Here is a 24,003-nt window from a genome sequence, read left to right as displayed (position 1 = left end):
GAGAGACAAACACACCCTTACATACCCACAGACGCATGCGCACTCCTGCGCGCTCACTCACACACACGTGTGACTCTAGCAAGACATTTGCAGCTCACCACGTGCAGGACTTAATTACGATGACACACTGTGATACGATACTTTAATTACGATAACACACAGAAGGAAAACCCGTCACCAATTATGATGTACATACCTCCACATCCCCACCAAACACACACGCGCGTGCACACTCTCACGACAAACACGCTATGTTTAACTCTAGCAGGGCACATACAGCTGAGCTCGTACAGGCTATGAGTAATGACTCACCCATGTGGAAAACCTGTCACAATGTGTAAGGTATACACTTTCCTCGCGACGATGGCTCTTTCAACAACAGCGTCACACGCCGAGTGACAGGTACACTATTCATTTTTTGACTCACTTGTGTAAACAAAGTGAGTATGTTTTAACCCGGTGTTCGGTTGTCTGTGTGTGTGTGTGTGTGTCCGTGGTAAACTTTAACACTGACATTTTCTCTGCAAATACTTTGTCAGTTGACACCAAATTTGGCATACAAATAGGAAAAATTCAGTTCTTTCCAGTCATCTTGCTTAAAACAATATTGCACCTCTGGGATGGGCACAAGAAGAAAAAAAATGAAGCCTTATCATATGCAAACTGCATTTACTTTTATATTTTTTGTATTCTCTAAACTTGGCACTTTGATCTGATATTCTGACCCAACAACAAGAGCAGTCATTATTATCATTTTTTTTGTTCAAACAGGAACTTCATTTGCTAAGCATGGAAGTTTTATTTATTTTGCAAACGTTTTGGTGCGGATAGTAAAAAAGGGAAATTACTCTGTAATTAATGCTAGGGGAGTTAATTTGCTTTAAACTGATCTTTCTCATCTTAAACATTACATTTTGAAATTATACTCAATACATAAAAAGCTTGAATTTTTTTTAAATTTTTTTTTAAGTGTATCACAAGTGAGTCTTGAAGGCCTTGCCTTTCTTGTTTTGTTTTTTTTGTTTTGTTTTTTTTACATTTTTTTTGTTCACACACACACACACACACATTTTTCAAACCAATCTTTATTTCAACAAGTGACATAACATTTTTTTCTGGAGATTTTAAGGGAAATGAAAACTTCGCAGAAACAGAACTGAAACAGACGTGTAAGACAACTGAAAGCACTGATCAGCAACACATGTATAAACTGTACCTCAACTCTCAGTCTGTGCTAAGAGTTTTGCTGGGGGAAACAAACACAAAACAAAAACACACTGGAGAAATACACAGGTCAGAGGCCAGAGGACTGGCTCAAAACTATGCATACCCACATTCTCTACATAACTCCATGACAAACCACAATTGTTCTGTAATTATCACCTCTGAGTGTGTCAGCAGCCTATCAATTAACCAACCAACCATCCTAGCTTTCATCAGCAGCCCTTTACTTTTACATATCAGCATGTTAACTGTAAACACTGTCAACTCTCAATACCAAGTCATGTTGCATCGCCTACCTCAAAACAAATCTCTTCTTCCTGTATCAAATGCAAAAACAAAAAGTGAACAAGCAGAGAAGAGTCTGGCATGGCTTTATATATCACACAAAGCAACAAGAGTTGTTCTGACTATGGAACTACAAACAATTCACAAAGCTTGGTACCAAAAGGAAAGATTTCTTCCTCTTTTCATTCCCTGTGCAGAAAATCAGGTTGGAAGACTGAGTAGAGGGTGAATTTATGTGACGTTATCCTATGGACAAAGGGCAATGATCAACTTTGGAGGTGAGAGGAGAGCGAGTAGAGGAGGAATTTATGTGACGTTATCCTATGGACAAAGGGCAATGATCCACTTTGGAGATGAGGGGAGGGAAGAAGGGGGGACAAGGAGAGAGATGGAAGGTGGGAGAAAGAAGAAAAACTGTCTTGAGTGGGTTACACAGTACCCCTCCCCTTGAAAAAGAATCCAGACAGTGTAAAAAGATCACAGATACAGCTCACAAAGGGACAACAAGAGGCAAACATAATACATTGACACACACAGAGTCATCGGTCCACGACATGAATGACTATTGGGATTTGAAAAAAAAAAAAAAAAAATCTTTCAAGCAACTCCTAAGCTTCAACAGGCCCATGTACTAATGCAAACATCTGATTTCTTGAAAAACATTTTTTTCCATACATCCGAAGGCCATCTGGTCAGAAAAAAACCCAAGGATTTCCATTTTCAGTTATCAAAAAAACCCAAACAAACTACTAGAGACAGAAAATCTTAAAATGCAGCACACATTCAAGGCCTCTGTTTGAAGTCAACATGGAATGATTGGAATTTGGGGATGTGGGTAGTAGTGTTTTTTCTCAGCTTCTACAGACAGATTCTCCAAATTCAGTAGACAACAAAAAACTTAAAGTTGAAGGGGGAGAGAGAGGACATCAACTCATGGCACAATCAATTTTCCACCAAACATGCTGTTCAGTAGAGTATCCACCGAGCGTCAAATGAACTGCGTTGTACTCATCACCACCACACAAAACAATCATGCACACACAGAAACGCACATTGCCATGGTACACAATGAACCAGAAGAAGCTGGCATTCCGAACAGAGCACAAAAAAACAACAACCACATCACACACCCATCAGACCAATCCATTAATCTCATCCATGAACCTCACACAGTTCACACCTGTTCACCTTCTTCACCCTCTCCAGCCTTTCAAATCAACAGGCACTGGTTTACTACACGCAGGTGATGGGTACCCTATAGTGCTTTCGGTCTGTGTGTGTATATGTGTGTGTGTGACTGCAAAAGCCCCCCAATTCAAAACACACAAGGCCTTATAGCAAGCAGTGAATGAATAACAAGCAACCAAGTCAACAACCACCACACTGAAACCAACAAAGGCAAAGAAAAAAAGGTTCTTCAATACTGGAGCAATATGAATAATTTTTTTGAACAATACTCACAAGGCAATACTGTCATCCAAACACAACAAAAGTTTTCAAAACATGTTTGTTTACTTCAGCATCAAACACCACATTTACAAGTGCTGAAACCAGCTCTACACAGGTAGATGTCTCACTTACACCAGCTCTCTGTACTTTGGCCATATACTGGACGGGAGGAACTAAAATGAAGGCAAAGGCTATTCATGTAGTGTGATTGGTTGCAGAAAAAGGGACTATTTCAAAGCAGGTGTCATAAGTTGATGTGCCCTGGTAAAAAAAACTGCTTTCATACGTGATGCAATCTGTCTAACACTGTCAGTTTCACCGTCTCCTCAATCCAAGTCTGCAATGATCTCACCCTCTGTCACACACCTTGCATGTACCAGTAAAAAAAAAGAAAAAGAAAAAGAAAAAGAAAAAAAAGAAAAAGCACTAGACCCTGTGCAATTTATTTTGTGATTTTTTTTTTTTTTTTTTTTGCTTTTGATTAAATTAAGTACCTGACTGTGACCACACTTCTTTCCCTCTAGAGTAACTAGTCAGTGTATTTTCTACCAACAAGCAGCCCCCCTAGACTCCTTGAAATACTCATATCCAACAAAAATGCACATGTGTGATGGAGGGCGAGACCACTGCACTGCAGGCAGCCTAGTAGCGTCCAGGGGAAAAGCGAAGAGCTTTGGAGGTCTTGGTGACAGCAAAGCCAACTCGGTTGTTGCCCAAGTCAAACTCTGTGTAGTAGGGGCCGATGAACACGTCTCCCAGAATCCACAGGGGTCCCATTGGTGGGGGCACGTCAATGCCCGTGAAACCACTCAGGCAAATCGTCTGACCTCCCTGAGACACCTGAAAACATAACAAAGGCGGGACAAAACTGTTAACTCTTTCACTGCTATGTTTCTGTGTGGAAAACACTTTCAAGCATCAAATACTTTTCTTTTAGACTCACGCTATCGGTCACATGATTCAGTTCGTGTCAAAACACCACAGCCGATTTGTTCACTTCAAACTCAGTTAAGGGGGGAAGCTTAGTCAATTTCCTAATCTGTGGAAGTTGGATACAGCTATCAAGCTTTGTTACAAAAAGAAAAACCGTCCCTTTGATGTTGATTAAAGTTGTCTGTGATGGCCAAAGATTTATGGTTAGAGAGTGAGACCAAGATTTAACTTGACAGATGTGTTAAGCTTTGCTGTATGTCGTGGGTGAGCAGTAACCCATTCTGTCTTTCTGTCATGAGTGTATGGAAGTGCTCAAATCCATGATGTAGTGGTCGTCTTCAAAACCTGTCCATTCATTTACTTTTGTACATAAACAATCTTTGGTGACCCTGATGTACAATGGTTCATGAACAACATAATGAAATAGGAACAAGTTACGACTCAGTAAGGTGGTACAATGTCACATCCAAGATCATGAACAATTCAGGATGACTTTCAAGAAGATATATGACAAAGCAAAAACGATTCAAGTGAACAAAGCACCTTTCTGAGAAAAACTAATAACTTGCACACTCATATAAAGATCAGGATTTGTGCACTGAACCGGAGATTTGAGCCTTCAGAAACTTGTCACACCTACAAAACACTATAGCTTTCAAAGACTATTTTTCATGCACAGGCAACAATGACAAACGCATCATCTGATTACTCTGCTGCTGCACAAAGGATTAACAATCTGTGGGCAATGGCTAAACAAAACCCTGCAATCCATATCAGCACCTGGAAGGTTAAGGAAACAAACATACCCAGCATGCACATCCCAAAAAAATGGAGCATGGCTGATTCCTTGGCAGGGCAGAAACAGTCATGCATGTAAAACCCCACTCAATGATCATAAGTAGACATAGGAATTTCAGGACTGACGAACCTGGGATGACTATATATGGAGGACTCAGGATGAGTGGCATTGAAATGGCACAGATAATGAGGCAGCAAAAAGAAAAAAAGGAAAACAAAAAAAACCCCACAAAAACTGATGATTGTCACAATATCCTATATCAAATCATAACTTTTAGTTAAAGTTTGAATTAAAAAAACAACAAAAAAACATTTTATTGGATATGATAATCATGTCTATGACCATCAGAAACAGCAATGGAGGCAACTGCTCTCCGGACTATCTGGGCTGGAATTTGATTATAGTGGAGAGTGTCTTGCCCATGTTACATCCCCACTCTCTCGGCCAAGAGGGATTTAGGACAGTCGGCATTGGGATGGTTCCTAAAGGCCAACTAGCCCCAAACATTGCGGCACTAAGAGCCAGTACTCTCTTGCCTCTGGGTTTGAAAGTCAGTCCTTCACAAAAGACAAAGCTGTAAACGACTTTCCATTGCAGTGGAGAACCCACTGATAATACAGCTCTCACTTTACTATTGGCCCGATTGTAAGCTTCTGTCAGTCTGTGATATAAGCATTTGAAGTCAAAGCTTCTGTCAGTCTGTGATATAAGCAATTGAAGACAAAGCTTCTGTCAGTCTGTGATATAAGCAATTGAAGACAAAGCTTCTGTCAGTCTGTGATATAAGCAATTGAAGACAAAGCTTCTGTCAGTCTGTGATATAAGCAACTGAAGACAAAGCTTCTGTCAGTCTGTGATATAAGCAATTGAAGTCAAAGCTTCTGTCAGTCTGTGATATAAGCAATTGAAGTCAAAGCTTCTGTCAGTCTGTGATATAAGCAATTGAAGACAAAGCTTCTGTCAGTCTGTGATATAAGCAACTGAAGACACAAGCTTCTGTCAGAATGAGATACAACCATTTGAAGTCAAACACTACAAACATGACTCACCCTCAGGATGTACTGGGTACCAGCAAGGGAGAACACTTTGCCACCCAGGGTGAAGGTGATGACAGGAAGGGAGGGAATCTTGGAGCAGTCAACAGTGTACTGCAACAGTTCAGGGACACAGGGTTTCACATCGCAGGCTGTCACCATGGAGTCCATTTCAGTGATCACAATAGTGCTGTGCTGCGCTGCGCTGCGCTGTGCTGTGCTTTGCTGAGCTGAGTACATTATCTGCTTTCATGTTATACTGTGCTGAATGCAATTTGTGGTTTAGGCCCTCAACTGCTCACATATTTTGGCGTGCTGTGTGCCGAGAAAACTTTTAAAAAGATGGAGATCTTATCATTGTAGTCTTAGTTCAGTCGTATTTCCCAAACTGCTGATGATAATAGAAAATATCCATATGTCACCAAGCTGCATTTCTGCTATCAACACTCAGAAATAAGTTTTTGTATAATGCAACTCTCTCTCTCTCTCTCACACACACACACACACACACACCATTCCCATCAATTTGTTCAAAACACATATATACATACACAAAGGGAGAAAATGACAGAACAGGGAAACAGAGACTGGAAAGAGAGGGAATGACAGAGACAGAGACAGACAGAGTGAACAGGTCAAAATACACCCCCACCTTCCACTCACCGTCACACACACGCACGTGCACCCCCCCCCCCCCCCCCCCCCACACACACACAGGGCTCTTACCTCTCCCTGCGCCAAAGGGGTGGCACCAATGGCAGCATTGAGTTCTTTGATCTCGGCGGAGGGTCCGGCGATGAGCGAGGTGCCGGTGTCAGCGATGGCCTGGCATCCCCCCTTGCAGAAGTCCTTGGGGCTGGACCCGCCCACAGACACACTGCAACAGTCACCACCAGGGTCACAGCCCGGCAATACCAGGAGACATAATTTAAGGATCATGTTGCAGCTTAACAATGAACAATATTCACCTCACTTTGTATTGTATTGTGTTGTGTTGTGGTTGTGTGTTGTGGTTGTGGTTGTGGTTGTGTGTTGTGGTTGTGGTGGTTGTGGTTGTGGTGGTCGTGGTGGGTGTTGTTGTGGTGGTTGTGTTTGTGGTTGTGGTGGTTGTGTTTGTGGTTGTGGTGTTTGTGGTGGTGGTGGTGGTGGTGGTGGTGGTGGTGGTGTTGTGTTGTGTTGTGTTGTGTTGTGTTGTGTTGTATTGTGCTATACTGCATTACATTGCATTGTATTGTTCATGTATTGTAATTCATATTGTTAGTGTTGTTGTATTCCACTGTTATTGTAATGCACTGCATTGCATTATATTATATTGTATTGTACTATATTATACTACATTGCATTGCACTATACTGCATTGCTTTGTATTGTTATTGTGTTGTTACTGTATTCTACTGATACTGAGATGGCATTGTGTTGTGTTCTGTTGTAATCGCACTGATTTGTGCTACTTGCATCCTACAGCAGCAATGGGTTTTTGTTTGTTTTGTTTTTTATTTCTTTCCAGAAGGCATGCAGCCAGTCTTACCATTACTGAATAAAAGAACAAGGACATTCCACCTTAAAATAAAAAAATAAACACATGAAAGATCTGTTTACAATTTTCCTGCACAAAGACCTTTTCACGTCATCACTAAACCTATGGCTTGCTGGTCACGCTGGACGTCTGTCCCACTGCTCTGCAAGGTCTTTGGGTTCAAGTTCCACCATTGTCTGGTTTGAGTTCAAGGGACATCCTCCATCTCTCAGGTCAATATATATGCTGAGGTGTTTGTGCAGGAACCCCCCCCCCCCCCCCCACACACACACACACCCTCCACCCATATGGCCTCATAACATTGAATGTGCATCTCAAAGATCCCATGACCTACGTCACTGTGTGCAGTGAGTTAGAAAAACAGGAACATATCCAGGATGAAACCACTCCCCAGAACAAAGTATGGCTGCCAGAACAATGTGGTGGGGTGCAGAAGAGGGGGAGGGGGGATCCAGTCATACACTATAAACTAAAAGCCCACTGACAGAAATGAATTAGCATGTCAAGAACAAGCCACAAACGCTCAAAACTGTCTTATACAATATTGAGACTTCAGCAAAATCAGTTTTGAGGGAGGGACGAACAGACCTTGAATACAAACGCCATGCTGCTAACTCTACATATTCAGGAATATCCTAAGACAGGCCTGAATGCAAGGCTCACCCATCCATCTTGGTCTGTCAGTATCCCTTCTTTTTTTTTTTTTTTTACGGAAAATCAGTTTTCAGGGAAGGAACAGACAACACTTGAATACAAACACCATGCTGCAATCTCTAAATTTTCGAAAATACTCCAGACAAGACATGAATGCAAGCGTCACCCACATACTGTGAACTGTACATTCTCAGAAACACTCTAGATAGGCATGAATGCAAGTCACCCACATACTGTGAACTGTACATTCTCAGAAACACTCTAGATAGGCATGAATGCAAGAGTCACGCACATACTGTAAATTCTACATTCTCCGTAAATACTCTTAAAAGGACAGACTTGAAAGCCTGGCTCACCCATCCATCTTGATCTGCCAGTACCCCTGTCTTGTAATCGGCACGTAGGTGAAGTTGCCAGAGTACTTCTGTGGGTCGCTGCCACCCAGGATGAGTTCTCCCCCCTCTGCGGCAGCAGGGTCTCTGCCACACACACACACACACACACACACCCCACCATGACATTAGAATTTCATTTCCTGAAATTACTTTCAACATATTTACCGTGACCCACTGGTGCATACTTCGGCAAGGGTCTGATTCCCTCTCCTGTACAAACTACTACCCCGCTTCTGTGGAGAAACTGAAAGAAGTTAGCAGCTGGCGACCTCCCTTAGTGTATTACCTCCCCTCTCCACGCCTGTGCTGTGTCCCTCTTTTTCTGGCAACCATCACTGGAATCAACTTCCTCAGCCTCACCACATAGAAACTGACGAGGACAAAATGAAAAATGGCAAAGACCAGTAGGTTTTGCTTTGAAAACAAACACAAGATATACGATTTCAGCTAAAAAAAAAAAAAAAAAAAAGTTCTTTTCATTGCAGCAGTAATACTATGTTGCTGGTTGTTTCACTGCTGTTGATGCTACTTCATTTCTCCTCTCTTTTTTTTTTTCATGGTTTCTTTCAGCAAGACAGTGCAGAGTCAGATCAGCCTCGCCAACACTATTCTCAGGAATTAAAGTGGAGAAAAATAGAAACTGAGCTCCCACAGCCACAGGCAAATTACGACTTACATGATGAAGACTTGCACTGGCTGGCAGTTACGTGCCACAACTGCCATGGGTGTGTTATCCTCCTTTTGCTCAAGTATATACAATGAATCAATCTTATCTTTTATTACCACTTATCTTATTATTCTTAGTCACTTCTTTCATTGGCTGCTTTTGCATAGCAGTTTTATTATGAGTGTAGCATGCTTCCCTCAAAACATAGCAGCTGGCAACTCTGTGACAAACAAAACAAGGTAGGAGGGAACGAAAAACAACCAAAAAACTAAAACCACAACCCAGAAAAACATCAAAAAAAACCCAACAATATCAGAATAATCTCAACAAGAGAAATTAAACCAAACCTCCTAATCTGCCTCACCTGTCCAGGTAGAAGGAGAAGGTAGGGCTCTGCACCAGCTTCTGACTCACGGCATTGTAGAAAGGGGGCACCACTCCGTCCACAGCAATCTGCTTGTAGGCCATTCCCAGAATGCCATCGAACTTGGCGGCCACGAAGGTGATGCCAGGCTGCTGGGTGGCTTCGCCAAAGGTCTGGTTCTTGATCACCAAGCTGCCGATCTGTAGCCATACAAACATACACGTCATCTGCAGCCATACAAACATACACTTCATCTGTAGCCATACAAACATACACGTCATCTGCAGCCATACAAACATACACGTCATCTGTAGCCATACAAACATACACGTCATCTGCAGCCATGCAAACACACACTTCATCTGTAGCCATACAAACATACACGTCATCTGCAGCCATGCAAACACACACTTCATCTGTAGCCATACAAACATACACGTCATCTGTAGCCATGCAAACATACACTTCATCTGTAGCCATGCAAACACACACGTCATCTGTAGCCATGCAAACACACACTTCATCTGTAGCCATACAAACATACACGTCATCTGCAGCCATACAAACATACACGTCATCTGCAGCCATGCAAACATACACGTCATCTGCAGCCACGCAAACACACACTTCACCAAACTGCCGATATGTAGTCATGCAAACACACACTTCATCTGTATCCATACAAACACACATTTCACCAAGCTGTTGATCTGTAGCCGTGCACACACACATTTAATCTGTATCCATACAAACACACACTTCATCTGTAGCCATGCAAACACACACTTCATCTGTATCCATCTGTAGCCATACAAACACACACTTCATCTGTAGCCATGCAAACACACACTTCATCTGTATCCATACAAACACACACGTCATCTGTAGCCATGCAACATGCAAACACACACTTCATCTGTAGCCATGCAAACACACACTTCATCTGTATCCATACAAACACACACGTCATCTGTAGCCATGCAACATGCAAACACACACTTCATCTGTAGCCATGCAAACACACACTTCATCTGTAGCCATACAAACACACACGTCATCTGTAGCCATGCAAACACACACTTCATCTGTAGCCATACAAACACACACTTCATCTGTATCCATCTGTATCCATACAAACACACACTTCATCTGTAGCCATGCAAACACACACTTCATCTGTATCCATACAAACACACACTTCATCTGTAGCCATACAAACACACACTTCATCTGTAGCCATACAAACACACACTTCATCTGTAGCCATGCAAACACACACTTCATCTGTAGCCATCTGTATCCATACAAACACACACTTCATCTGTATCCATACAAACACACACTTCATCTGTATCCATCTGTATCCATACAAACACACACTTCATCTGTATCCATACAAACACACTTCACCAAGCTGTTGATCTGTAGCCATACAAACACACACTTCATCTGTATCCATACAAACACACTTCACCAAGCTGTTGATCTGTAGCCATACAAACACACACTTCATCTGTATCCATACAAACACACTTCACCAAGCTGTTGATCTGTAACCATACAAACACACACTTCATCTGTATCTATACAAACACACACTTCACCAAGCTGCAGATCTGCAACCATGCAAACACACACTCTTCACCAAACTGCTGACATGTATCCATGCAAACACACACTTCATCCGTAGTCATGCAAACACACACTTCACCAAACGGCTGACATGTATCGATGCAAACACACACTTCATCCGTAGTCATGCAAACACACACTTCACCAAATGGCTGACATGTATCCATGCAAACACACACTTCACTAAACTGCCAACACGTATCCATGCAAACACACACTTCACCAAACTGCCGATCTGTAGCCAAGCAAACACATACACAGGATCAACAACTGGTCAGAGATTTAGGTTCTGACAGTGGTATCCCCCATACACTTTCGTTGACAGCCATCCAAATCGCGACAAAAAAAACACATGTAATGAGGTTCAGGGCCCCATAGCCTTCACAGCCATCAGGGCAATAGTGAATTCATATCCACTGTGTCTGGGACTCAACATAGGAAGGCAGGGCTCAATCCTTTCTTCCACCGCCATTGTAACCTTCCCCACCCGAAGTCAGCTACCCCATTCACCACCTGGGTGGACTGAGGAACATCGGTGTAAAAGGGAAATTTTCTTCCTGAAATTACATTTATCTAACATACTTACCGTGACCCACTAGTGCAGACTCCGGCAGGGGTCTGACATTCCTGTCCAGTGCAAACTACTATCTGCCTATGCAGAGAAAACGAAAGTAGCTACGGCCGATAGCCTCCCGGAAGTAGGTAACCTCCCCTTTGTCCCCCTGACTAGTGCCCTCTTTTTACGGCAGTCACAAGGCCTAGAATCCTGATCACTGATGAACACCCACCCAAATCTTTTTTAATCAACACTCCTCGACATGTTTGTCAGATGTTGAAATTTTTAAGCATGATTTTTTGTCATTCTGGTTGAATGGACTATAAGAATGAATGTATGCAGAGTTTCAGAACAATGTTCAGAGGCCACGTTCCCAAAACCATCACTGTACCTACTGGGAGTATAGCAGTAAGCATATAAAAGTATAGCTGGGATTCAAAGATTGCTTTTTCTTTTTTTGCTTTTTTTTATTTTTTTTTTTAAATTCACCATTGTTCATCTTTTACACTCATCCTTCATGTTTTACATTTATTTGCTTATTTATCATCATTGTTGTCTTATTTATTTATTTATTTATTTATTATTTTTATTATTATATTATTATTATCATTACTACTACTTTTTTTTTATATCATAATTATTATTTATTTATTTATCTATTCATTTATGTAAGCTTATCTATTATTTATTCACCTTTTTTTTTTCTCAAGGCCTGACTAAGCGCATTGGGTTACACTGCTGGTCAGGCATCTGCTTGGCAGATGTGGTATAGCGTATATGGATTTGTCCAAACGTATATGGATTTGTCCAAACGCAGTGACGCCTCCTTGAGCTACTGAAACTGAAACACTCATCAGAAGGTGACACAAAAAATGTGTTCTAACTATGCATTTCTTTGGTGATGAAGGGATTCATCAGGCATGCTTTCTCCCTCAGAACATTGCTTTTTCCTTGAAAATTCTTCTCTTATTTTTTCACAGCAGATGGGAAATTCTGATGACTAACAGACACATCACATTTAGTCCAGAATCAGATTCAGTGCCTTTTTTTGTTTTGTTTTTTTTTGTTTTTGCATACATTCTTTTTTTTATTATAATTTACAATTTTCAATGCAGATTTGCTTACTTATCACATGCATGAAACACATTGTCTACTCACACTTTTATTCAACACCTACGTTTCATACGCTGTTCACAACTTTCACACAGTGACTATATATTTCAAAGTATGTTAACTATTTCTATAAAGACAATAAGAAAGGTATTCGAAATAAAAAATAAAAATAAAAAAAAGGAAGAAGAAGAAAAACTAATGATGTAAAAAGAAAAAACTGATTTCACACAAACGACACAAGATTTTGAAACATGAAGACCAAATTCACTGCTTTACTACAACAAATCGTTTCCTGTATTTTCAAAAACTGTACAGTAAAGAGTCGAGTGAAACAGATCTGTCAATGTGTTGCTTTCTCAAGAAGTGAGAAATTAAACTGAGCACTAGCTGGCTCTGGCTGACAAAACAAAACTGAATCCAATGGTTATGCACCACAACTGGCACAGGTGGGTTATCCCAGTGCTGCCTACCCCCCTTTTCAAGTTCCAGGGACACACATCTTAAAAACCAGGGACAAAGCCTGATTTCCAGGGACACCTCTTATGACGTCAGATTTTACCACCTCAAAGAAAATGAAATGAAAAATTACCTTTATTTACACTATGTACAACATCGGCCATGTCTCGGTGTACTTCGCAATGAAAGTTTGATGCCGTTTTGCTATCTTCTTCGATGTAGATTCGCACTCCTTGCTGCTTCGCTTCGACGCCATTATTTCAATCTCTCTCGAAAGTTCCACATCGGCCTATACGCATGCGCGCTGGTCACACTTTTGGCGGTGTGGCCATAGTCAGTCGATGCGTATTCGCCTAAAGACTTTTTCCCGGGACACGAAACCGAAAAGTGGATTCCCGGGACGGACTGTCCGTTTTCATTGTTTTCCGGGACAAATATCCGTACCCCGGGACGGTAGGCAGCCCTGTTATCCCCATTTTATGTCAGTTTGCTCTCAGTTTCAGTCTTTGTTTTCATCATTTTTTAAAATTTTTTATCAGTTTTATATTACTTCCTTTCGTTCACTTCAGTGTAGCATTTTTACACTAAAAATATAACAGCTGGCAGGTCTGTATGTGTGCAAAAGAGACAGAAAACGCAACAAAGGAAACAAGTTACCGTCAAAGTGTCCTGACTGAGAAATCCTGTCAGACTGCCAGTGCCGTACTGAATCGCAAAGGATGTGCCATTGGCTTTGTACGTACTGGACTTGGTACTGTCATACTTGTTATGCAGAACTGTCACAGAAAAAAAGCTGGAAACATGAAACACTCATTTACCCGTGGATGTCGGACAGTTTCATTCATGACCAATGTTACGATTTCTCTTGTAAATCAACTCTGTCAGCCTAAGTTGAAGCAGAAGCATCTGGCCAACAGAAAATTCCATTCCTTCTTAACTGATGGACATCTACAAATGGATCCCTCCGTTGGCTAGTTTCATGTCAGTTTGATAAGGAGGGTAAAATATTTTTACATATTTGGGCAAACTTCGGGAAACAGTTTGAATCTTTTCTGTTTTGCTTATAAACAACAATGAAATATACAAAACAAAAAACAAACATCACTGATCTTCAACACTTGATGCACAACTTGTAAACCAAAAGATTTCTTGACACTTTCAAAAACATAAGCTTGATGAATGAAAAAGCACAACCAGCTATTTAAACATTTTTAAACTGGATCCAACAAAGTCCACAACAACAAGATCATTTCTTTTACTCCAGTTCTCAGTGTCTGTGGATGACCTTGAACTTGATGAAAACATCAACTCACGACAGGCGATGTCCGAGAGTTTGCATTTCTTGGACGGCACCCACAGGTTGGAGGAACCGGTGTCAAACACCACCTTGAAGCTCTGTACAGGTGTGCCCAGACCAATCACTCCATAGTACTGGGCCTGTCACAGCACAACAACACACCACCTGATAAGAATGAAGGTGCACTGACAACAATAAACCTATCAATTTCTGCACTTTCGATTTTGATGTTTGTATAATGTCATGCAGTGCCTTTTATGTATTGTGAAAGTTCTTTTCTAAATTTGCAGAGGTTTTTTGGGGGGGTGGGAGTGGGGGGGAGGGGGTGAGGGAGGAGGGAGGGGGGGGGGTTCAGGGGAGGGGGTTATTTGGGGGTGTGTCTTATAGTCCAAAGCACCTTACACCCAATAAAATATGGTTCAGTCTTGACATACCTCACCAAGGACACCAACTTAAATCATTAAAGACTGGAGGGTGGTTACTACATTGTTAATATCTCTCACACATCTCTCACAAAGGACAATCACATCCATGTAACTGGAAGAGGGTGGTTACTACATTGTTAATATCTCTCACACATCTCTCACAAAGGACAATCACATCCATATAACTGGAGGAGGGTGGTTACTACATTGTTAATATCTCTCACACATCTCTCACAAAGGACAATCACATCCATGTAACTGGAGAGTGGTTATTACAGTTTTAACATCATTCGCATCCATTTAACTGGAGTGTGGTTATTAATGTTAACATCTCTAACCAAAGACAGTCACTCACATCCATGTAACTGGAGAGTTGTTTTTACAGTGTTAACACCTGTCACCAAAGATATACAGTGATACACTCAACAAGTGCTGTGATCAAATGGTTAGAGCACTGGATACTTGCTCAAAGTTCCTGAGTTTGATCCCCATTACACCTGGTGGGTTAAGGGTGGAGGAATTTCTGATCTCCCAGGTATTATATGAGCAGAACTGCCAGTGCCTGAACCCCCTTCGTGTGTATACGCATGCAGAAGATCAAATACGTACATTAAAGATCATGTAATCCATGTCAGCGTTTGGTCTTTGAAGACAGGCACTATATAACAGGTATCCTTATCATCATCATCGTCATCAAATCCACGTAGTTAACTACGGGGTGGTTACTTCAGTGTCAGCACTCACATCCATGTAATTTGTCAGGTGCTCTGGCACGGGCCCGGCTCCATTGAAGGCAGTCAGTCCATATTTGTACCTCAAAGACTGAATGCTGTTGCCATGCTCTGCCAGGGTCTGCCTCGTCGTCTTCATGGGATACAGCTTCACCCTGCAGCACACCATGCAATCTCTCAAGCACCGTAACTACACAATGCTGCTGGCATGCCAAGCACAGATGCCATACTTCTTCCATTTTTACAATCATACTTAAAATATACATAATATATACAGACCAAGACAAAATATAACAGTTGTGATGTTTGCATTGATGTTCTTTCTTTTCTTTTTTTATATTTCACACACACAAATTTCAGTTTTGGAAACATCCAAATGACCACAAACAATACAACACTCCCAAGTGTCTATCTTATGAACCACAATATTTTCAAGACATTTGTGTATATTGACAATAATATTAATACATTGCCCCAACTTTTTACATCCTGACAAAGAGACATACTAGTCTTTCTTTGATTTACACATTTTCTGAGCACATCATTTGAATATTTCTGTCACAAATGTGAGGTCTGATTAACTTGGTCAAGAGACAAGTAGACTTAAGGACAGTGTATGTATATTTACCCTTGAGCTGAAATGGTTTTTCGTTTTTTCTTATAAATGTGGGGCTCACTGGATATATTATGCCCCTGCCACACCCAAACTCCAAACACCCACCCATCCTAACACACATGCAACAACCCATTCATGAACCACAGACCACATTTCTCCTAGCTATCAATAATGAAGAAACAGATTTTACAGGCCTCAGCAACTTTTTAGTTAAATACATGTATACAAATCTTTTTCTTTTAACTTGTCAGTGCATGTGTCTGAGTGCGTGTGTGTATTTGTGTGCATGCGTGTTCACATGTCTGCATGTGTGTCCATGTATGCATGTGTAAATATGTGTGTGTGTGTGTGTGTGTGTGTGTGTGTGTGTGTGTGTGTGTGTGTGTGTGTGTGTGTGTGTGTGTGTGCATGTGTGTGTATGTGCATGTGTGTGTGTGTGTGTGTGTGTGTGTGCACAAATGTATGAGAGTGAGGGGCATACATATCAAACTTGTGTTTCTCAAAATATAAACAGACCTGAGGCGATGGATGCACTGACAATTGATATTGTTTTCTTCGTTTTATTTATTCAATATAAAAAAAAAATTTAAAAAAGGGGTGGGGGGGGGGGGAAGAGACCAGAACTCAAGCCTGCACTCGATCCAGGTGAACTTTCCTTTTTCATGCTTGAGAAAAGTAAAGTTAAAACAGTGTGAGATCTCTTCTAACACTGTAACAGCATTTTACTCTCTTAAAAAACAAAAAAAAAAACAAAAACAAAAAAAAACCACACAAATCTGTGACACATCAGTCTTAGTTTCAGTTTGAAGGCATCACAGTGCGCAGACTAACCCATATAATTATGCCATACCACATCTGCTGAAAAGAAAACTCAGCAGACGACTGACCTTGGCATAAACCAAAGATGGTGATGAGCCACTCATCAATCTACAGATAACCTTTTGGGTTGTACAACAACATGACAAGGTCACGGGTGGTCTGGACTTGCCTTGCAGCAGCAATGTCAGGACACAGCTGATAAACAATACCCCAAGGCTGATAACACTTTAACAGCAGCTGCATGAGTTCAAGTTCAGCAATAACAATGTCAAGTATTGGGTGACTGATTCTGGACCATGATGTAGAATCTGCCCTACATGACATGATCTGATAACAGCTGTCAGGCATTGAGCTAAAGAGTCTCAGTCTGGGCCATGTAGAAACTAGAATATGCCTTACTTGATATGATCTGATAATCATAATGGCTGTCAGGAATTGGGCTACAGAGTCTGGGCCAAGCTGAATCTACCCTACCTGTATTATCTGATAACGTCTGGCCTTTTGTAGAGTCACCCCCAGCGATGGCCTGCAGTTTCTAGGTCATGCAGACCTACTTGATAGCACAACTTACTCTGATAGAGGCTGAATGGCCTTCTACAAACAGGGTCATCCTATCATGTCATCTCGTGATCATAAACCACTGCCGTGGTCTTGCGCTGTCCAGCATCCAAATCCCTCACCCTGATCATGGCAGCGATAATAGCATAAGAACAACAAACCACAGTAATATATATTGCGTATCATTGCACTTATTCTTAGCAAAAGCAGCAGCAGTCTGGATGTGGGTGGAGACTATCATTAGTTTCACAAGGAGGCATCACTTTGCTTGGAACAATCCATACATGTCACACCACATCTGCTAGGCAGAGGACATGCATATGTGTGTACCTATCAATGTGGATTTCTTCTACACAGTTTTGGTCTGTTTTATTTTTCATTCACACTTGAGTTATGGGTGAGACCAGGACCCAGACCCTCACTGACACTGTACTGGTAGATAAAGCATCTTAACTATTCTGTCACCTTCCTGGAAACCACTAATATTGAGACACAAACAGGAGCACACAGCTTGTCCTGTATTAGGTCTGAAACAAGGGCTCAAACTTTTTTTTTCTTATCTGTTAAAAGTCTTACCAATGTCGTGGTTAGAGCCATTGCTTCAGACTTAATACAAGACAAGATGTTTGCTTGTAACACACACACACACACACACACCTGCTGGGTTGAGAGGGAAATCATGTCAAAAGACACTTACGCCTTGCCTTTTGACTTTGAGCGAAGCTTAAAACTATTAGTTGCAGTTTGCCAAAGCCAAACACGCTCTGGTGTACAAATAAACAATGGAAATGATGACCACTGCCACAGAAACTGAACAAAGAAAATCGTAAAAGACAAAGGAAAGGTCGAAAGTGTAGACAGTAACAGCAACAAAGGCTATGAAGCAACAACAGACGCGCTATTTTCAGAACGAAAGGAAGCTGAGAAATGCTGTGAGAATTTTCCATACCTGTGCAGTCCGTGGCAGCACACCGAAAACAGTAGAACAGTGGCAACAACAAAAAGCTTCATCTTGACTTTCTCTTGCAGACGACAACCTATACTTTTCACTGTCCCCTAAAACGTTGACCGAAGCGTCTTATATGCCAGAAACGCCTGCTGTCAGTGAGCCCTGCGCTCTGGATAACCAATGAGATAAAACTCTGTACATGCGGACGCCACTAAATATCCTCGTTGCCCGTCAGGTGATTGCCGGCATGTGACGGATCACATGACCGCGAGTGATTCAGCAACAGTCAGGAGCATGTGACTTTCGATTTAATTAAACGCACGAAAATCACGTATCGTTTGAGGTAACATCAGCAAGTGCATGTCAGTCACAACAGACGGATGTGCTGATGCACAAGTAATTGATTTTTTAAAGATGTGTGACAATGATAATATTACTTTTCCTACCCATGCAGGGGCGTCGGCTATAAGTGGCGTCCGAGTCCAAATGAAGATTTTCCATGCATTTTTAAGTCCATTCGATCGACATCAAGGCAAAAATATACGTGTGTGTGCGTACGCGCGCTTGCGTGTGTGTGTGTGTGTGTGTGTGTGTGTGTGTGTGTGTGTGTGTGTGTGTGTGTGTGTGTGTGTGTGTGTGTGTTCTTTCTTTAATTTAACCCCTTTTCACTTTGAGTGATATTAGACGCCCGGTTCGTTACATGTGTGTATATGTTTGTGTGTGGGAGGTTCTTGGGGTTGTTGGGGGAGGGGATGACGGTTTTCAAGGGGCATATAAAATATATATATATATATATATATATATATATATATAATTTAATATAATATAATATACATAGATAGATAGATACGGATAAAGAAAGAGAGAGCGTGTATGTGTCACAGAGTGTGTGCAGTGTGTGCGCGCGCGCGCGCGCCGTGCTCACGCGCGGAGAGAATGCGACGGGGAGCGAAGTGTGGGGGATCTCAGTTCGGTACATAGGCAGGACAATACTTATAGCATGAGGTGACTAGTTCAGTTCGGACCGGGCAATGTGAAACTGAATTCTAATGAAGCTTTTTTATAAAGGTTTAATTCAAGTTTCATTGAGTCACAATGCAGAACTGTGAAAACAACGCCCTCTATATATAACGTATTGAAAACTATTATGGTACCACCACTGAGACAGTTCATTAAAATACTTTGTGAAAAGCGGAGATTGAAAAAAGGTTTGCCCCGCAGTTTTGGCCGGTATTTCCACTGCAATTCTATTCCACTGACACTGACACCGCGCTGTTCTTTTTCAGTGGATCGAGGTGTCAGTGCACATTTCACTGACTCAGCCGTTCGGCTGCATGATTTTTTAACAGAAAGGTCGCGGATGACAGGGTTACTGACGGATGTATTCATTATAGATTCTGTGAGACTACTGAATTCTTGCATGAGCATTTTGTGTGCCGTGTGTGTGTGTGTGTGTGTGTGTGTGTGTGTGTGTGTGTGTGTGTGTGTGTGTGTGTGTGCGCGCGCGCGCGCGTCTCTGCCTGTTTGCGTATGTGCATTTGCACGCTGGTGTCCGACATATGCGCGCGTGTGTGCCGGTGGGCGCGGCCGGGTTCATCAAGTTGGTCGACTGAGCGTCAGTGGCAAATTTCGATTCCTTCTTCAAGTGTTTTATTTCACTGTGTTCAAGTTAGGCCTCTCTTTATACGTATCTTTACCCTTCACAATAGTTTAATGAATTTACTTACTTGTTTATTTTTGTCTTACCATTTTTGACTCACTTGTGTAAACAAAGTGAGTCTATGTTTTAACTCTTTCCATACGAACGGCGAAATAGACGACGTTAACAGCGTTTCACCCCAATTACCATCATCAAAATATTGCAAGCGGAAGGCTCTTATACTGAAGACGTGAATGTTGACAAAGAATACCACAATTCTGACGACGGAAGCTAAAGGTTGGGTCATTCAGACACCCACTGGACATCCGAGGGGTCTGTGTAGAGGAGAAGAGAGGACTGGCCGTACTGAGTGAGTTCGGTTGTGTGTGTGTGTGTGTGTGTGTGTGTGTGTGTGTGTGTGTCAGTGTGTGTGTGTGTGTGTGTGTGTGTGTGTGTGTGTGTGTGTCTGTGTGTGTGTGTGTGTCTGTGTGTTTCTGTGTGTCCGTGGTAAACTTTAACATTGACATTTTCTCTGCAAATACTTTGTCAGTTGACACCTAATTAGGCATAAAAATAGGAAAAATTCAGTTCTTTCCAGTCATCTTGTTTAAAACAATATTGCACCTCTGGGATGGGCACAAAAAATAAAAAAAAAGGAGCCTAATTATATGCAAACTGCATTTACACACAGACAACCGAACACCGGGTTAAAACATAGACTGACAAGTCAGTCAAAAAACAACAAAAAACCCACATGCTACAGGATATGAGTGCCTTCGTGAAATGCCTGCTTGGGAAAAAAAAAAGTTTTCAAAGTTCTCCTGAAGGAAAATGGTGGCTCTGAAGGGTCAGAGATAAAGGCAGTGAATCCCAGGCATGTAAATCTGAAAAGCTGGAGTTCTTCTGGCGATTTTCTCTCTGCAGGAAGCTGAAATGAACAACGTGGATCGAGTGAGTCTAAAACTAATGTACATACCTGGCGTTAGCTTAACTCTCTCCATACGAACGGCGAAAGAGATGACGTTAACAGCGTTTCACCCCAATTACCATCATCAAAATATTGCAAGCGGAAGGCTCTTATACTGAAGAGGTGACTGTTGACAAAGAATACCACAATTCTGACGACGGAAGCTAAAGGTTGGGTCATTCAGACACCCACTGGACATCCGAGGGGTCTGTGTAGAGGAGAAGAGAGGACTGGCCGTACTGAGTGAGTTAATCAGAGATTGATGTAAGCTTACATAAGGGCCAACAGCAAAGCGATAGTGTATGATCAATGGTTTCTAAACCACAATTCATTCACAGCTTTGTGGTTGAGTGACAATGGAGCACTTGAGTGAGTGGGGCACACAGTATGTCAGTTTATTTGGGGCGCCTGGTAAATGCAAGCCCCAATTCTGAATGTGAGCCCACAGTTGAAACCTAGTTTAGTCAGCGCTCAGTTAAATCAAATAAGACGCGGCAAGTTCTATATCACACACGGAAGTTCGCAGAGAGAGAGAGAGAGAAAAAAACAACAACAAAAAACGTGTGCTCTCTACAACAGAGAAGACATTCACAGAAGCACGTCCTCAAGCACGTCCTCAAGTTCGTCCTCAAGTTCGTCCTGAAGCAACTGTCATAAAAAAGAGATTATTTTGCTCATGATGTCACTCGGTCATTTTTTGTCTTTTTTTCAGTTAGAAAATCTTTTCTTTTCAGTTTACACAACAGAACATAACACATAATAATAAGCTAATTTGTTCATACATCTATCCATGCACCTGTTCGTACATTATTTTATGTTATATGCCTATTGATATACACACTTGAGTGCATGCATGCATATATATAGTTTGTATACCAATCAGGGTGGATTTCTTCTATCTACAGAATTTGGCAAGAGGATAACACTTGGTTTAAAAATTGATGGTATCAAGAAACAAGGTGAAATACAGCGTTCAGTTAATAAGAAAACGTGAGCAACAACAAGCCTGAGCTTATATCGTGCTCGTTCATGTGTAACAAGCAATATGCAAACGCAATGGCGAAAATACACACATTATTTGATAATGAAAAGAAAGTTGAAGTGCAAGACAAAACTAAACTAAACCAGTAAAACAACAACAACAACAACAAAAACACACACACAAAAAACAAACCAAACAAAAAAAAAAAAAACCAAACAAAAAACAAACAACCCCCCCACCCCCCCAAAAACAACAACAACAACAACAAACCCAAGCAAACTACTAGTACTGCAACTACCACCGACAAAACAACAATAATAATATTAATGATACTAATAATACTAACATAGTAACAACAATAATAATACACTGGAAAGTGAACATCACCTACGGAGTAATGTAATGGGGAGAGAGAGAGAGAGAGAGAGAGAGAGAGAGAGAGAGAGAGAGAAACCGGGGCCAGTCATCAAAATGAATTTTCTATATTACTGCAGAGAATATACAACACTTATGTTGCCATGAGTTCTTTTTCCGTGCATGCACCGAATGATTAAGCGCTCAGTTTGCTTTTCCAGTCACACTTGGGAGAAAGGGCAAGGGCGATACCGGGAAGCGAACCCAGGCCCCTCACGGGTACTGCATTGGCAGTTGATTAAGCGTCTTCACCATTCTGCCACATCCTCCTCCTTTACTATACAAGAAACCTATAGATAAGCTGGGGGTTAGGGGGTGCACGGGAGGGGTAGTACCTCTAGAGGGGGGTGGGGGGGGGGGGGGCTTTTTGGAATCCGGTGAGTAGCCAGGGCAGCTAGCCAGCTGGATGGATGGAGACAGAACATCACGGGGTGTTGACAATGCTGATGGTTAGGTGACAATGGGGAAGTTGACATCAGTGGAGTGTTACTACAAACAGAACTATGCACGGTGTGCTTTATGGTATTGTATTGTATTGTATTGTATTGTATTGTATTGTATTGTATTGTGTGTTGTATTGCCTTGCATTGTACTGTATTGTATTGTATAGTATTGCCTGGCATTGTATTGTACTATAATTGCATTGTATTGCATTGCATTGTACTGTATTGCCTTGCATTGTACTGTATTGTATTGTACTGTATTGCATTGTATTGTACTGTATTGCATTGTATTGTACTTATTGCCTTGCATTGTACTGTATTGTATTGTACTGTATTGAATTGTATTGTACTGTATTGCCTTGCATTTTACTGTATTGAATTGTACTGTATTGCACTGTATTGCATTGTACTGTATTATATTGCATCGCATTGTACTGTGTTGCATTGCATTGTACTGTATATTGCATTGTGTTGCATTGTACTGTATTGCATTGTTTTGTACTGTAGTGTATTATTGCATCGCATTGTACTGTATTGCATTGTATTGCATTGCGTTGCATTGTACTGTATTGCATTGCATTGTACTGTATTGTGTATTGCATTGTATTGTACTGTATTGCGTTGCATTGTACTGTATTGCATTGCACTGTACTCTATCGCATTGTACTGTATTGTATTGCGTTGCATTGTACTGTATTGCATTGTGTTGCATTGCGATGTACTGTATTGCACTGCATTGTACTGTATTGCATTGCATTGTACTGTATTGCATTGTATTGTATCGCATTGCATTGCACTGTATTGCATTGTACTGTATTGCATTATGTTGCATTGCAATGTACTGTATTGCATTGCATTGTACTGTATTGCATTGCATTGTATCGCATTGCATTGCACTGTATTGCGTTGCGCTGCGTCGCGTTGCGTTGTATTGGATTGTATCGGATTGCATTGTATTGCCACAACAGATCGTTCTGTGTGAATTTCGGGCTGCTGTCCCCGGAGAAAGTGCGTCGCCCAAGTGCAGAGCTCTCTCCCTCCCTCTCCCCCACCCCCTCCAACCCG

The 24,003-nt window shown here is 41.5% G+C and overlaps 2 protein-coding genes and 1 long non-coding RNA gene across 3 annotated transcripts in view; all 3 read right to left on the bottom strand.

Annotated features, from left to right (window-relative positions):
• LOC143286945 (uncharacterized) overlaps window positions 1-20,477 on the bottom strand; it is a 380,932-nt gene extending 360,455 nt beyond the window's left edge. Inside the window, exon 1 of the long non-coding RNA XR_013055895.1 lies at window positions 20,285-20,477. This is a non-coding gene — a long non-coding RNA (uncharacterized LOC143286945). The remainder of the gene's footprint in view (window positions 1-20,284) is intronic.
• Window positions 1-24,003, bottom strand: part of LOC143286941 (bifunctional peptidase and (3S)-lysyl hydroxylase Jmjd7-like) — a 153,997-nt gene that overhangs the window by 111,477 nt on the left and 18,517 nt on the right. The gene's annotated exons all lie outside the window — the stretch shown is intronic.
• On the bottom strand, window positions 1,068-18,681 carry LOC143286938 (lysosomal aspartic protease-like). Its single transcript, XM_076594903.1, has 9 exons — window positions 18,494-18,681; window positions 15,565-15,706; window positions 14,412-14,535; window positions 13,756-13,874; window positions 9,342-9,541; window positions 8,272-8,394; window positions 6,451-6,601; window positions 5,740-5,838; window positions 1,068-3,798 (listed from the first exon to the last, which is right to left on the bottom strand). The coding sequence occupies exons 1-9, from the start codon at window positions 18,553-18,555 to the stop codon at window positions 3,601-3,603; spliced, it is 1,218 nt and encodes a 405-aa protein (XP_076451018.1). The 5' UTR covers window positions 18,556-18,681; the 3' UTR covers window positions 1,068-3,600.

This window comes from Babylonia areolata, chromosome 10 (genome assembly GCF_041734735.1).
Source record: "Babylonia areolata isolate BAREFJ2019XMU chromosome 10, ASM4173473v1, whole genome shotgun sequence".
NCBI lineage: Eukaryota > Metazoa > Mollusca > Gastropoda > Neogastropoda > Buccinidae > Babylonia > Babylonia areolata.
Note: the sequence above shows the minus strand (reverse complement) of the source record. Positions and strands in the feature narration are given on the sequence as shown.

Bases quoted from the DNA above. Each gene is read 5' to 3' on its own strand.
- LOC143286938 (XM_076594903.1), bottom strand. From the start codon at position 18,555: ATGAAGCTTTTTGTTGTTGCCACTGTTCTACTGTTTTCGGTGTGCTGC. The intron at 9,542-13,755 runs GTAACTTGTTTC...GTATGGCTACAG, and splicing joins TCAGTCAGGACACTTTGACG to ATCGGCAGCTTGGTGATCAA. The intron at 3,799-5,739 runs GTGAGTCATGTT...TTATGTTTTCAG, and splicing joins GTACCCAGTACATCCTGAGG to GTGTCTCAGGGAGGTCAGAC.